Raw genomic sequence first — 16,110 nt, forward strand, 5'->3', positions numbered from 1 at the left:
AAGGGTTGGCTTCTGCCCTGGTGTGTCTGCAAGTAACGTTTGACTGGATACAACCACACTCACTGATCTCCATACTGCCTGAGGCTGATCCTGCGCTATAGGGGCAGAGTGAAGACGGGGGCTATATGGCTCTTGAGGCCTAGAATGCTCACTACAGTCATCATGTTCTTTTCAGAAAAAGGTTGCTGCTACAGGGCTAAGAGCAGTTCTCCCTACAGATTCTCACTGTAACATGTAGAAGGACAACGTTTTTGTGGGCCATGGAAGTGAAGAGACAAGGCTACTTACACTTAAGAGACACCAGGCCCTGACGGCTGCCCAAAGACTGATGGATTATTCTCTCAGACACCTTTAACCCTTCCAAAGCTCTGATCCAAGGCTTCCAAACAGCAGCTGCCTCTTGAGCTCTCATCTCCAGCAGAGTTATGAAATACAATAGTGCAGAAACCCATCCTGATTCGCTGGGGATGCAGCTAGGTGGTAAAGCAACAGCAGCCTATGAGAGGCTCTAGGTTTCATCCCCAGCACTGAAAAGACACACCATCATGATTCCTTGAGTTTCCCTACCGATCTGTCCATGGCAAAGGAGACACAGCTGGATGGAGATGGACAGAAAAAAAGGACCCTGGGTAAATCCTTTAGTAATCACATAGCTTTTTCCCTCCTTAAGAAACTCTGTAAACAAAATCTGTACCTTCTCACTGGCTAAAGACCATATCCTAAAGATCCAAAAAGCTCTACCGCTTACCCAGGTTTAAATTTTTATAGAGTTTTTTTCTTTCTTTAAAAAAAAAAAAAAGACTTTTTTCAAAATGAAAACAAAAGACAGACTTTAGTATAAAGGAACCCAGAGCCTATCACTGCCACGATTAGTAAGCCCAGCCACGCGAACACTGAGAAAAGGCAACTATGCAACTAGCTGGCTTCAAACTTGTCTGCCCAATGTCAAGGAGAGGATGCTGACCACAGCCTCATTTCTAAGCCCAGTGCAGACTCTTCTGGGTCAAAGGCCACACTACTCACTCCCCACCTGCAGTGGTCCAGCAGAAGTGCTTCTATAGACCTACGGCTCCCTGTGGGGACAGCACTACTGTTCCCAGGCCAGCCGAGGACTGGGTGCTATCTGCTGCCCCTGCTCAGTGCAAAAAAAGAAGCCAGGTTCATTCAGAGACTTCACTGCTGCAGTTCTGTAGAATTAGCCTCTTCATGAGCCTAGACTCCAGGTTCTTGGCTATTCAGACTGTCCTTCCACAATTCTCTCATCATATTTGGATGATGGTAATCATGAAAGGCACATCACCCAGGGCTTTTCACAAACAATGCATCCCACCTACTACCCTACCCTGGTAACCATACCCAATCCCATAACACGGTGTTTCACAAGGCCTAGTAGGCTGTGCCTTTTTCTGCACACAGGCCTCCACTCCTAACTCGCTCACTGCTGTTGGAAAGGGAGGCCTGGTCCACCTAAACCAGAATCACTGCAATTATGACTCACCTCAATGCTCTTCCTGTACTTCACGGGCCTGGCTCTTCTCCCGATAGCCTAGGAAACCTGAAAATAGGCCTGCCAAACCTCAGCTCTCAACCAGGGAACAGAACCCTTAGGAGGAGATGGGGCAGAGCACTGATGTGGTAAGCCCACAACAGAAGATAATTCTGATTCTGTTCAAATCTCCTGAGCATGGTCCTCCTCTTCCTGTACCCTACACTTATCAATGGTCTTCCCTGACCGCTTAGCTCTCCTGAGCTGAAAATCTTATGTGACCCCCAGTAGTAAAGGTTTTCCTCAATAAATCCATGTGCCCAAGAAGGGGGAGGTATTCCCAGCAATGTTACCAATGCCACCAAGTTAGTTCAAATGGCCATCTCATGGCACAATTTCTTCTACACCACTCAAACAATTGGCCGGGATTTTTGTTTTGTTTTGACAGGGTCTCATAGCCTATGTGGGCCATGAACTCACAATCTTCTGTATGCACCACCAAGCACAGCTGACGGCTTGAACACACTCAAGTGACTGGGCACTCACATCTTACTTCACCTGTTCTCCCGAAGCAGCATCACCTACCCCTCGTGTGGTACAATACATTCAAGCTGGAACCACACACAAGCAAGTAAAACCCATTCAAATAACTACAGAAGTAACCATGTCTGCCTCAACATCCTAGTCCTTTCCTCTGGTTTCCAGTGACTTCAACCTTTCTGAGTTTCCCAAGTAGCAACTTCCATGGGTTTTATTTACCTCCCAAATGATGACATTCACCTTTCTTCTTAATGTAGCCTCAAAGGGTATGAGAGATTTTAGCAAGAGGAGCCCTGCACTAGACTGCTGTGCTCTGGAAAGTGTCACTGTGAGGATGATCTCTTTGCTAAACATTAAGCTGACTGGCAAGGATGGTTTGACCTCTGCCACCCAACACCCCACCCCCATCACATTTCCAAGATTTCAAGTATCTTTCCAAACAGCAACTACTAAATTTACACTTTATTATAAACAGGTTTGATAAAGTACAAGACACTAGAAATATTCAAATGTGTAGCTAGCAAAGAACAAGCTGCCCAGCTTAGAGCAGACTACTCAGTCACCTGACCCAGGAGCAGCTAATGAACAGTCTTTCCAATGGAGTCAGACAGCATGAGCTGAGAAGGGGAATGAAGAAGGGAGAGGTGGGCTGGTTTTGCTTACTCTATTTCAAGGCATGAAAGATACAGTCCCAAGATCTAGAAGAGTAAGTAGAGTGTACCAAGGACAGAAGACGGGGCACTGCTATCAAATGACCTTGGAAAGCAGGACAGTCAAGTGAAGAATGCATAGCACCAGCCAAGCACAGCACTGTCAACAGCAAATAGACTCTGATAACTAAGTAATCTGAGGCTAGTCACTTTACCCAAAGCCCATTTCTTCATCTATAAAAAGAACAAACTTCTAGAGCCTTCCATTGTGACACAACCAATTCCTAAGAAAGCTTCTATTAACACTCAAAACAGCACACACACACACAAAAATAATAATTTCCTCTATGTGGTTAAATACTTACTAATTAGGAGCCACAGTGTTTTGCCAAAAGCAAGTAGGGTGGTTTGTAGAGGTCTCTGGGCTTGAATTTCCCTGTCAATACAGAGAACAATAATCCTTGCATCACTCCTACTCCCCAGCAGAGCAAGAAATGGACTACAGAATGAAAGGAGGTTCTGTTCTGTGTTCCATCGGGTAACACAAGGCCTCACGCTCTTCCACACACTGGTGTTCCAGAACTTGATTTAAAACAAGATCACTTCTTCCTGTTCCTCTCCCAGACCATAACACAGCATGTTGCTCAGAAAACTGTCTGTTGTTAAGGATGACAACAGCTTGGGCTTGGAGGGATTCTGTATTCCATCCCCATACCTGTCTTCTCCTAAGCAATCAGCAACACAACTGGAAAGTAGTCTGCAAGTAGCAGAGTGATTGTGGTAGCTATTCAGAGATCTCAAGGCTCTCAAGTCACACTAATCAAGCCCTGGCCCAATATGAAGGGAAGACTTACATTCCAAACTAGTCATAGACCCTGAAGCCCATTGTAAGGGAAGTGCCTTTCCATCAGCACATGCCTTAAGATGTGCCACTGTCACCAAGCCTCCATACCTGGCCATGTCTACCTCCCTACACCTATACAAAATCTCTTCCTTTTACCCACTGTGCCAAAGCTGCATCAGGTTCCATCACCTTACTCAAGCAAAGAGCCTGCTCCCAGAAACAGGAGCTAATGAGAGAGCAGGTACCTCAGCTTGCTGACATTCATCCAAACAGAAAAATAAGCTTTCAGTACGAAAGCTTCCTCTGTTTACACTGCTACACCGTACTTTTTGATCCATCTTCCCAGTTTGTTGGACAATCTTTTATAATTTTTGGTTCATAAAAACCAAAAATCCCAGCCGGGCGTGGTGGCGCACAGCTTTAATCCCAGCACTTGGAAGGCAGAGGCAGGTGGATATCTGTGAGTTCAAGGCCAGCCTGGTCTACATACTGAGTTCCAGGACAGCTGGGGCTACAGGGAGACCCTGTCTCAAAAAAGACACAAAAAACCTCAAAATCCCTGTTTCAGGCTACACTATCCGACCTTAAGTATCTAATCAGAAGACAAGAATTCAGCACAGCCTTCATCTCGGCTTTATAATTTGTAGCCTGCAGAGCAGAAAGAGGCTTTGGCACTATTCACAGATGGTATTTACTACTGTCTCTAGCACTTAACCTAAACACCAGAGTTTTCATGTGTAGAAGAGAAATAATTCCACCTCCAAGGGGCCTACTTGGGAATTAAGAATGTCCCAGGACCTTGCACGCTTAAAATACCAATTCTGCCAATGTTCCTTCCTCGCTCCATTGCCCATAGCCTAAAATGACTTCTCTCCTGGTGGCCTGGGAAACCAGCAACCCTAGGAGGGGGTGGGACAGAGGTGCTAATGTGGTAATCCCATTACTGAAGACAATTCAGATTCTGAGCATGCTCCTCCACTTTCTGTACCCCACACCTGTCAGTCATCTTCTATATTCTCAGTTGGACCTGCCAAGTGCATCCAACCTGCAGATGGGCTGCATAGAGCCAAGGATAGTTACAAATGAGGCCCAACACAAAATCACAAGTTGATTTAAAATACTATGAGTTTTTTGTGTGTGCTGTTTTTCTAACATGACTGCACAGTTCTTGAGTGTGAACTTTGTAGGTGGCAATGTAGTATGATGTCTAAAACACTAGACACACCTGAGTCCTAAACAAAGGATGACATTAACTCAATTAATTACTTGGACAGTTAGCTAACTCAAAGCTTTGTCCAAACTTTACAAAGAGATCAAGGAAAGAGAACCCTCAACAAAGATGAGGGACTGTGGGTTCCTCTGCAGTGCTGATGCAATGTCCTAACTACAGCTGGACTAATCTCCCATGCCCCACTGCTGGCCATACAGCAGCAAAGAAGGATGACTGCAGACCATGCATCTCCAGCTAGAAGTGTAACTTACACATGCTTATACTGCTGGCCCGATGGTGGCAATCTTCCAACCATCCCTAGCAGGGCAACCCAATCACTTGCACGAATGGTACAGTTCTACATAAAAAGATCATGATCCTCCTTAGAAAGATCAAGAAACTAAAACACAGTTAACTAATTGGTCAGGGTAAAAAAATCCTGTTTTCTTTTTTGGGACAGGGTCTCCCTGTAGCTCCAACTAGCCTGGAACTTGATATACAGACCAGGCTGGCCTTGATCTCACAGAGATTTGCCTGCCTCTGCCTCCTGAGTGCTGGTACTAAAGGTGTGTGCTACAACACCCAGCTGGGTAGTGTTGACTATCATCACTAAGAATCTATCAACAGCCTAAGCTGGGGAGGACTACAGCAACTTTTACTAGGTGATACAAGTCTATCTTACTGGCCTCCTTAAAGTAAAAAGCTCTTGTCCACACAGTTTTTTCCCAAACTTAGAGCATCTCAGAACTCAATCTGTATTTCCAGTTAATTCATCTCCTACCAATAGTCAGGACACACCTGCCCAACCTTTCTTCCTGAGACTCCTTAAATCTTTATAAGTGTGTAAGAGTCAGGCCTACATAGTGAGATGTATACATTTTATTTAATTCAGCAAAAGCAATTTTTCACCAAATAAAAGTTCCCAACTGTGTCCAAACAGCATAGATGGATTGAGACACAAATAAACTGATAATATTCTAAGATTTCAGACAGAAGGGAGGCCTCATGTGGTCACGAATGGAGATGTGTTCCACAAAATGTTCAAGCATGAGATAAGCTACAAGGTCTCTACACAGGAGAATCTGAGTCAACAGCCTTCTAAGCATGTCATCTAGGGTCCTCCTTTCCCATCTGTAGTTTATTATAATTTGTTCTCTACCATCAAATACCGGAAGACTTAAAACTGGATTCAAGTCATACCAAGGGTTTTTTGTTGCTGCTGTTGTTGTTTTTAATGTTACTAATGCATGGGTAGGAAACTTGAAAAAAACAGGTAGACAGTCTGTGGAATTCTAAGCACCTATAAATCCCAAACCAAGTATTTACAAACCCTGGTTTATAAAGTGGCTTATTATGTGACTACTACAGAAACATGGGCAAATCTGTCCAGCTAAACCAGGCAACAATCCTACCATGATCAGCATCAGCAGAGCTAGCAGTCCTAAGTCTGAGAGCAACCCAAGTCTATCAGTGCTAAGGAACAAGCACAGCTCCACCCTGAGCAGGCCATACACCTGCTTCTCAACCCACATAGCCTCACTTCCCTCACATACTCCCACCTCAGCCAACCACAGAAGAGTCAGCATTCACAGAATACTTCCTGTATACCAGGTACCATTTAAAGCACTTTAAGTACATTAACTCATCAGACTGCCAAGTTCCAGGGGAATGTGCTGGAGTAAGAGAAATACTCTGGCCCAGATTCCCACATGGTTTGTACGCTCTATTTCTAGCTGTGCTGTAGAATTTATATAACCCGATTTGCATTATGGTACTATTTTTAAAAAATCTCCAAACATCGTTGCTTCAAACACTATTGGAAGGTTTTAGCTTCTAAATGAAAGAATGATATGGGAAAAGTTTATTCTTATAACTAATCCAATGCTTCACAGTCTTTCTGGATGATGCTGCTAAGGAAAAGGAGGGACTCATTCTTATATAAGCAGCTCTGGGATCTGTAAATGAATGCTATAGAAAAACACATCAATACTGAAGCTCACCTTGGCCAAGGTGCTTGGCTTTTCTGTTAACTGTTTTCCCACCCATCTCCCTCCTGGGCCTCCTAGTTACACTGAGGAAGCCAAGGTCACTGGCTACATGGCATCAGATGTTACACAGCAAGTTTGCGTGGACAAGTACCATGGCACCACTGGTTCCAGGTGACTCTAGCAGTGTCCCACCTCCCTCAGGAGGCACTGGCATAAAAAGAGTAGGAATGACAGAAAGATCATTCACAGGGCAGGCTGCTTCCTGGAGCTTAAGGTGCTAGACTGCTTGCAGAGAAAGCATCTCTTTAAGCTCATTCCCTTAACTACGGCTGAATATTTTCCTCCACTATGAAAACTAAGGAAGAGGAAAATTATAATAAATGATTAATTATAGTGGTAAAACTCACCTGTCATTGAAAAAAAATTTTATCAGTGTTTAAATTAACCACTTTGTTCTTTGCAGTACTATTAAAAACTGCTTAACGCCAGACTGGAATGTTTGCCAGTCATTTCATTCTCTGATCATATACTTCGTTCATTAACATAAACCAGAGCAGGCTGCAGGTCCTCAAGGGTGCCATGGAAATGTTAAATGAGGGAAGCCTCAATGTGACAATTTTTGTGATGTCAGAAGGCCTACAATATTCATCCTTCTATAATTAAACTAAATAAATTAGCAACTTTTGCCACTGTTGATACACTGTCTTCCAAAGCATGATATTTATAACAGAACCAATTCCATCAACAAGGCAACTTTAAGATTTTTACTAGTCGGAGCCTCTGTTCCCTGACACACAGAAAAGGACCTGGCACACTGCAGGCACTGGATGCTTGAGCAGGACTGAACTGCACTGAGAACAACTCTACCTCAAACAGCTCTTAAGAGAAGCCAGAACCTCATGAACTGCACATACAGATTCTGTGTGGGGGGGAAAAGTTATTCCAGCAACCTTAATATTAGTAATAAACAGAAATCACTACGTAGAAACAACTGTAAAACATAAAATCCATTTTAATCTCTCTATGTAGATCTAATATAGTCTTAGCACAGAACATCTAACATATAATGAGGTACGTTTATGGGATACACTAAATGAACCAAATCCTTATTCACATATTTGGCCTAATCCTCACATCCTTATTAAATCTGTTATGACTGAATAAGGTAAGACACAAATATTCTAGCGACCTAACCTACAGAAGGCAGATGAACTGCCTTAAAGTCTATTTGGTTTCTGTAGACTTGGTATTCATCTTTCTGAGTCTTGCTGAAAGTTGATTCTGCAATAATTAGCTTAACTCAGTCAATTACACGTATTTCCCATAGTTAATAGTTTTCTTTTTGTTTTCTCATCTTCTATTGCTTTTTTTTTATGGCTTCTTGCTGTTGATCAGAGATTTTCATTTCTCAGAGAAGTGTTCTCGTCTTGAGAAACTGGCACTTTGATCCTCAGCTTGTGTAACTGTTACACATATGGACCCTTCTAGCACTGCCACCAATCTTGTTGCTTCTGAAGTTTCAGCGCTTTGGCCAAGAGAGTGCCCTGTCATTTAAATTCTTCTTAGGTAAAGTGTTCCTACCACTGAATTCTTATATTTAAACAAGTACCTCTGTATGTATAAATTACATATATATTATAGTCTAAATTTCTACCCACATACACTTAACTCAGTGAATGTGAAATGTCTCCCTTTAATAAAAAGCATTTACAAGAATATTAAAACAAATGCTGAAAATAACTATTTTACTATTTTTACATTTAGACCATAAAAATTTTAAAGGTAATGCAATGACATAAGACCTAAGAGATCAAATACATCATATGATTGTCATATATGCAGGTTATGTTAACTAGTTATTTTTCTCTTTAATCAGAAAATAAAAGAGCTTACCTTTGTATACTGAGATCACAGCTTACAGTCACTATATCTCAGCCTATTTTATACAAGTGATATGGCTACGAAGGTCCGAGGAGAACGAGAATAAAGTGAGATAAACGTGCTGAAAACTGCTTAAAAGTATTAACCTGAAATACACAGAGGGTCCAACACCAGTTTTAAAAATACATTAACGAAGTACTCCCAGCTCTTCAATCAATAATGGTGACTGAGTCATGATTTTTTTCAAACATTCATCCAATTTTTTTAAATAGAGAAGCCTAATACCAGCAAAATAGATCAGTGGCTTGTTCCCAAGGTTAACAATTTGAGAAAGATTACAAACAATGTCAGGAGCTATGTAAATCAGACTCCTTGCTTCACCACATTATGTGTTCCACCTTGCCAGCATGAGGTATGTTGGATATGAGACCCATTACCTGGCACAAGAGATGGGGTGCTCCTGCAGCCTGAAGGGACACAGGCTGCTAGCCACACCCCTGGTGAGGTGCTGGCCCCCACTTCAAGATATGGCTTAAGGAGGACCCCTATCTCAGAGAAATTATAATACTACTAGCTGACGCAGTCAGGAATGTAACTATTCGAATTATGTGCTAAAAAAGTTTAAAAAGTGTCAGAAGATAGCACGGCTCACACACAAATTCTAAGTTCTACAATGGTTTGTAAACTCTCTGACAAGAGCTACTCTAAAGGGATTACACATAGATATTGCTAGGTTTCCAAAGAAAAAGTTTCAAAACAGACACCGTGGCTTTGGACAAAGTATTGCTCTTCTTTAAAATGCTCAGTCATTGTTTTCAAAAAGGTGTTAGAGTGATGTATCTGAAAACAGGAAAGCCTCAGGGTGTCACATTGCTCTTAGGACCAAGATACAGAAATTGCCATTTCAAGCCAGACAACCTGATGGTTCTAGAAGTCAGAGAAGAAATCTTGAGGGCCCAAGTGAATAATAAATGGTGCGACGCTCAGAGGCTGGCAATAGGGGCTGTCAATGAAAAAACCACCTACAGTGAAGAAAAGAGCAGAGAAGCAAAACTTTATGTTAATTTCACACCATTTGATGAAGCCAAGAGCTTCATTTATATTTCTCTGCTCTTTCAGCTGTAAGTGGAATTTTCATTACAAAATGGAGGGGTAGGAAGGGCAAAAGGGGGGGGACACTTAATTCATTACAGAATTTCAACAGTTGAACTTGCATGGTTACCACTTCTAACAAAGGACTGACAGCTCAATTGTTTTAAGTAAAGCAGAGAAATGTAAAGTTTGCAGCAACTGGGCAGGTTTACAACATGGTTAGTAACTTCCAACAAACAACAAAATTAAGAAGAAAGGAAAAAAAAAGACTTGGTAGAAACCATTTGAAATGACTGCCATCATGTTGGAAAACAGCACAGCTCCCTTTTCTCCATCAGAGACGGCTTGAGTATGAAGCTGAGTCAGCTACTTCAAAGAATTTTCTAAAGAGAAATCTCCAGAGAGATTCCAGACTAAAATCCAAATTTGATGATTAATTTCAAATAACAATAGGACTGCAACTGCCAATTAATAGTATTCCAAAACCAGAGAACCAATGTAATACTTAATAAAAACTGGACACTACCAGCCATGCTTTTTCTTCTCAGTGATGGCTCTGTTTCATCCATAGGTCAGCAAACGAATCAATGAAACATGAAACTCCCAGCGATGGGCCCTTCTTGATTACGTCTAGCCACTAACGCGCATGATGAGAATGAGAAGTTACGGTTATTTCCAGCAAGTGACGCGGTTTTATTAACGTATCACCCACCACTAATACAGACAAAAGGTCAGGGTGAAGGACAAATTACTGTGAAATATACATCTGAGAAGTGAGGCTAAAACTCGTGTTTCCTTGTCCAATTCACCCTCAGTGATTCCAAAGAAATCTGGCACATAAAGTTGTCGTGTTTTGTGAAGCCCACTTGTAACTGATGGGCAGTGTTTGGTTTTGAAAAAATAATTTAATGGGGAAAAAAGGAGGGTTGATTCCTTCTACAAACAGACATGTTAAAAGACACAGTGCTTGTAAATATTGGTAGTGGACCACACTGCTGCCTTCATGGGGGTGAGTACCTTAATGAAACCGTTATCTTCTAGTAACATCATCAGCTTTCCAGACAAGGTGAGAATGCAAGTGAGGACTCCGTCTGCACCCTTTACAGAACAGCACAATGTTACTGACTCATCAGTTTCCACCAGTGTAATCAGGTGTCTTAAATAAATGCTGACCCATGGCTGAAACCTGTCACTTTTCACAGCAGCACTCAACAAGAACTGGGACAACTGGAGAGCAAGTTTTTATGGGGACCCTGTTGCTGCTTTAGATTCTGATGTAATTGAAGAAGAAAGGAGATCCTTCATTCCGGAATTCCAGAAAAAATGCTAATCTTCTATCTTCATGAAAAAAGTCAGGGAGTGAACACAGAATCTTACAGAGTGAAGAAGGCCACAAGAACAAAAGAGGGTGATTGATTAATTTATTTTTTAAAACTTGGAAATTCGTAGACTAAAATAATCACATTCTTCCTTCCCCATCTCTGGGTAGTGCCATCATTTTAATAAGCAATGCTAGGATAACAATGTAACCTTTATCATGGAGGCATCCTTGTACAACTGGAGTACAAAGAGCTTACAAAGTTAAGTAGGCTGTTTCAAACTAACAATCATCTTTGCCTTGTTTTAGCAGCTTGCTTACAAATGAATGGGTTTCTAGGGCTAACTTACTATTTTAGTTTGCAATTCCTTGAAATTTGATACCAAAACATATCAAAAATAATAAGCTAAAACAATATTCAAACCCATATTTTATTGGCTTTAATTACACACTTCATTATTTACAAAGTTAAAGTTTAAATGAAAAGTCTCTATTGTATTAAAAAAAAAAATAACTACAGCCCAAATTAAAGTGCCCTCGGGCAAGTACATATCAATCAGCTATGAATCAGTGACTGCATCAGGAACCAGGCAGTACTCTGTGTTACGACAAAGCAGTTTATTTGTGATCAGTGTTTGAGACTCTATACATCCTTCACAAATTTAATTTTACATAATCTGATACTCTCTTAAAACTTAAACTTTGAGCTGCTAGACTTATTTCCCTAGAACAAAAGGGCTGGTATAAATTATTTTCCAGAAATGAGGTACCGTTTCACAGAACTGGTTTTCTTTTTGTTTTCAAGTTTTAGAGAACTAAATTTGCATTTGTTAAAATCAAAAAGTAGGAAAGATGTTCTTTACAAATAATTTTGATCAAGTATGTGTTCAAAGAAAGCAGGATAAAAAGGCTTTTTCGCTAACATTCTGCATTGTACTGTATTGTTGTTCAATAGGAATGAGCTTCTGTCATTTACTAAAAGAATGAGTAGTGGGGAACAGGATATGTTGGGAATTTCATAACGGGTAACAGAACCATTCTCTTGGGCAAACCTATAGAGAAAAGAAACGGAGAGGACTCCAATAAAAATTTCAGGTAAAAAAAAAAAATCTTACAATAATTATTAACCATTTCCAGATTAGTCAGTCAACACTTTGGAAGAGGCCCACAAATGTCTCAGAGATTTCCTATTTTGAAATTTCTCTTGCATTTTGATACATAATATTTTCTACTCAAAAGTAAGATGCCTACATCATACAATGATATTCAGAAATGACATCTGAGTGAGGTGCTATAAATTCTAACAACCAAAAGCAATGCTAGTAATTAATATTTGTGTTCTAAAGTTTACTCCAGAAATCCATATGGCTCTCAATTTGGCATATAACATTAAAAGGGAAACAAGATGTCAAGATGCAAAGCACAGCTTTCTATGCAGGCCTCAATTCCCTGGAAGGACAGCTCCAACTAGAGCCACCACCAGGTGTTTATCTTCTGAACAGCTACCACCAATATTGGCATGGCAAATCTGGAAAGATTAATTACTTTCTTAATTTGTAATTAGTAGTTCTTGTGGCCTCACAAACTTCTGCATACTCAAGGAGGATTTGAAACTGCTCCTATGCTTATTCTAATATTTAACCTATGGAGAAATCACAAAGCAGCAACAGCAGGTATTCAAGAGCACCAGATGATCAGAGGGAGATTACCCACATGCAACAGCTTTACAAAGGCCAAAAGACATATTTACCTTACAGCCAAAATAAAGCATTATTTTAGTAGGTTTGCATCACAGTAACATTTAAAAATCAAATCTTTTATGTGAAAAATGGGGGCATCAAATTACATCAGCTTTGGAAGTCAGTTATATGGCACATGAAAGAGAGGAGCTTCAAGAACAGAGACTCAGAGGCCACAGCATGAAAGGATAATGTTAAAGAAGGATCAAGAGAGAAAAATTAAAAAGACCGAGGAAAAACGTGGATATAACTTCAGACTCTAGATAACAAATGTTTTTTTAAAAGAAAAAATACTCTAGCAAACCTTTGCTAAAATTCATATTGTTGCTACACAACTGACACAAAGACACAGACTTTGAAAGGTTTGAAAGGTGGCCTGGAAGGCAAATTCTCTAGCACTCACAAGACACAGCAGAGCAAGTTAGTCAAATGTACTACATCTGGTTTAACTGACCAGACCCCATTCTGGAAGGATGAGGTGCTCAGGATGCTCAATAGCTAGAGAAAAGATAAGCCAATAGCCAAATTAAAAAAAACGAAACAAAACAATAACCCAAAAAACAAACAAACAAACAAACAAACAAACAAAAAAAAAACTAGACAATCTGAATTCAGAAGAAATTCTGGGTAAAAGCATATTCTAGGTCCCAATCCCAAAATCACCACATATTACTCTTAACTTAGAATATAGGGACGCTTTGGTCATATATATGTGTACTATAGGACACAATCAGGCAAAGGATGAAAGTCTAGGCTCTGCACTTTGCCTAAACAAAACTTACTCCACACATTTGACCCTTGCCATTTCTCTACATCTTTCTAAGATAAAATGTCTGTCTTCATAGGCAGTGAGGCCAAACTACTCAAATTCTACAGTTAGGCAATCAGATGAAGCTTCAGTTTAACAGTGTCTTAAGGACCTATAGTTTTCATCACAACAAAAATGGTAAAGCTGATGTGTGAAGAGGAAAGGCACAATGTGAAGGTCTGAGATCATGTAGAGGATTCATGCCACAAATAGCAATGCATGAAGGGCCTTTGGCTTCTGTGTGCATGCACGCCCAGTCTGAGGCTGTGTGGACATACTCTCACACATACAGGCACATATACTCTCTTGCTCGCTTCTTCTCTCAGTGACAAGCATCCTGCAGATGGTGGCTTCTATAACATGTAGCACCTGAGTTAGGAGAAATGTCTAGGAGCATATATCACTGACTCCAAACCTACTGCCTCCATTGCCACATAAACCTCATTCAAAAGTTATCCAAAGGGCCAGTGAGGTTCATTCACTTACTTACTATTGGTTTGTTTTTCTTTTCTCTATTTTGAGGGAGTAAGAAGAGATAGGCCTAATGCTTCCCAGCATAAGCTACTGACTTTCTGCAGAAGGAACTTAGGGAACATTGGTAATGACCCCCATCATCTCCTCTCTAGGACTGATGACATCTCTTTGCTTCCAAAGGAAAAATGCATAGCAAAGAATGAGGGATACAAATTTGAAGTGAGGGCTTCCTATTCTTGACTCCAATCACCCAGGTTCACACAGTTCCAGACCAGAAACTTAAATGTGGTGATATAACTGGCAGGTTGCCACGCGACAAACTGAGCATGGCCCTTCAGTAGCCTTTGAATGGAGTATAGTTGGCTGTAAGAAGAATTACTTCAAATACTTAATTCCAATATGGTCAGAACAGGCAATTAGAACAAGCAGTCCTCCAATCAGGCAAAGCAGAGAGAAGAGCAACTTCAACCAAACCAAGAACCACAAGGTTGTGGCATTTTCAGAGGAAATTTAAGTTGGGTCACTAAAATGAATAGGTCTGAGATCCTCCGACTTGTTTATTGAAACCCTGGTTTTACAGACTGTGTTTTGGATTGATGTGACAAATTTGCTAAGAAGAGAAACCAATAAGTTAATGTACATACCATACGCAGGGGCGGCTGTACTGTAACCATACGGTGTTCCATAGCCTGGTGCAAAGAAGAAAAAAAACCACATCAATCCACGACTGAGGGTAGTCAGAATTGGCCAGATTCTCCACTACCACCTGGCCTGGCATGCTAGGACAGAAGCTGGATGGCTGAGAAAATAAGAGCCACTCCCAGAGTGGCCCAGCCTAGTCACTACGTTCCTGCTTAGATGCAGAAGCCTCTCACTATGGCCTACAAAGATCTCCTTGACCTACCATAATATCCATCTCCCTCTCTTCTCCGTGCTCTCTGTATTCTGTACTTTTGCACTGTAATTTGTCTACTTGTCTGTATTCCCCACTAAAGTAGCAGAAATAATCAAATCTTATCTTTGCATCACCTAAATCTAGCAGATTGTATAGCATTTGTTGGTCAAAAGAATACTTAGAACGAACCCAATTACCAAATTCAAAAATTTAGGAAAAAGCACTTTCCATATCTCAGTTCACAAACAATGACAAAACATGCTAAGGCCTCAAATGCCACTAAAGGGCACATATGGGTCAGGTCATGAACCCAAGGGCAAGGTCTATGACTTAATGGTATCTGAACGACTGGTCCCAACAGTCAGTACTGTTGGCAAACTTGATATTAGTATCTTTTGCCTAGGAGAAACCTTCAGATTTTAGTAAGTAAAAACTACTGCTCACTTTAATCTCAGACAGAGGCAGGCAGAGCTCTGTGAGTTCTAGGCCAGCCTGGTCTACACAGTAAATTCCAGGTGAGCCAGGGCTACATAATGAGACCTTGTCTCAAAATAAGTAAATAAATAAACAAATTAACAAATACTACTCAGAACACAGATGTTTTTGAACCAATTAGTTCTGCCATTAATTGCTCATATACCCTTAGCACAGAGAATTTAAATAAGAAACCTCACAAGCTTTTTTTTATATAGCGTTGTTGTAAGAACTATAAATATTTTAAAGGAAGCTATAATTTCTAATCTTTTAGAATAACATTAAAAGTATGTAAATATGAAATCACTTGGGTAACTCTCTAGGGAAAAAATTTTTGAACTGGTTTCTAAAACAGAACAAAGGGAGCTGGAGAGGTGGATCAGGAGTTAAGAGTACTGGCTGCTCACTTTTAAAAGAGATGTATCCTTGCTCTGGAGTGTGTTACTAAATATGTTAAAGCTGTAATGAAATGCTTCTTCTAATCACATAGTTATTAAACTTTAAAAATTTTTTTAAAATAATTCTTCAAAGCATAAAAATTTGCTCCTTAATAATTGGTAGATGTGAAAAACATTACCATTGAAATGTACCTGATAACTTTATATCCATACTCAGGTACTAAGGATCTGAGTGTAACCGTCTGTGACTAGTAATAATCAGATACATAGAGATTAAAGACACATGTGCAAACATCTAAGTGTTAGTAGCATT

The 16,110-nt window shown here is 40.5% G+C and overlaps 1 protein-coding gene across 1 annotated transcript in view; it reads right to left on the reverse strand.

Moving 5' to 3' along the window:
• Window positions 1-11,095: 11,095 nt before the first annotated feature.
• Strbp (spermatid perinuclear RNA binding protein) overlaps window positions 11,096-16,110 on the reverse strand; it is an 81,213-nt gene continuing 76,198 nt past the window's right edge. Inside the window, exons 16-17 of the mRNA XM_008824450.2 lie at window positions 14,675-14,719; window positions 11,096-12,061 (exon numbers count right to left, since the gene is read on the reverse strand). Of these exons, the coding sequence (XP_008822672.1) occupies window positions 11,985-12,061; window positions 14,675-14,719 (122 nt within the window). The 3' untranslated portion in view covers window positions 11,096-11,984. The remainder of the gene's footprint in view (window positions 12,062-14,674; window positions 14,720-16,110) is intronic.

Source organism: Nannospalax galili, unplaced genomic scaffold, assembly GCF_000622305.1.
Source record: "Nannospalax galili isolate Female #2095 unplaced genomic scaffold, S.galili_v1.0 scaffold290, whole genome shotgun sequence".
NCBI lineage: Eukaryota > Metazoa > Chordata > Mammalia > Rodentia > Spalacidae > Nannospalax > Nannospalax galili.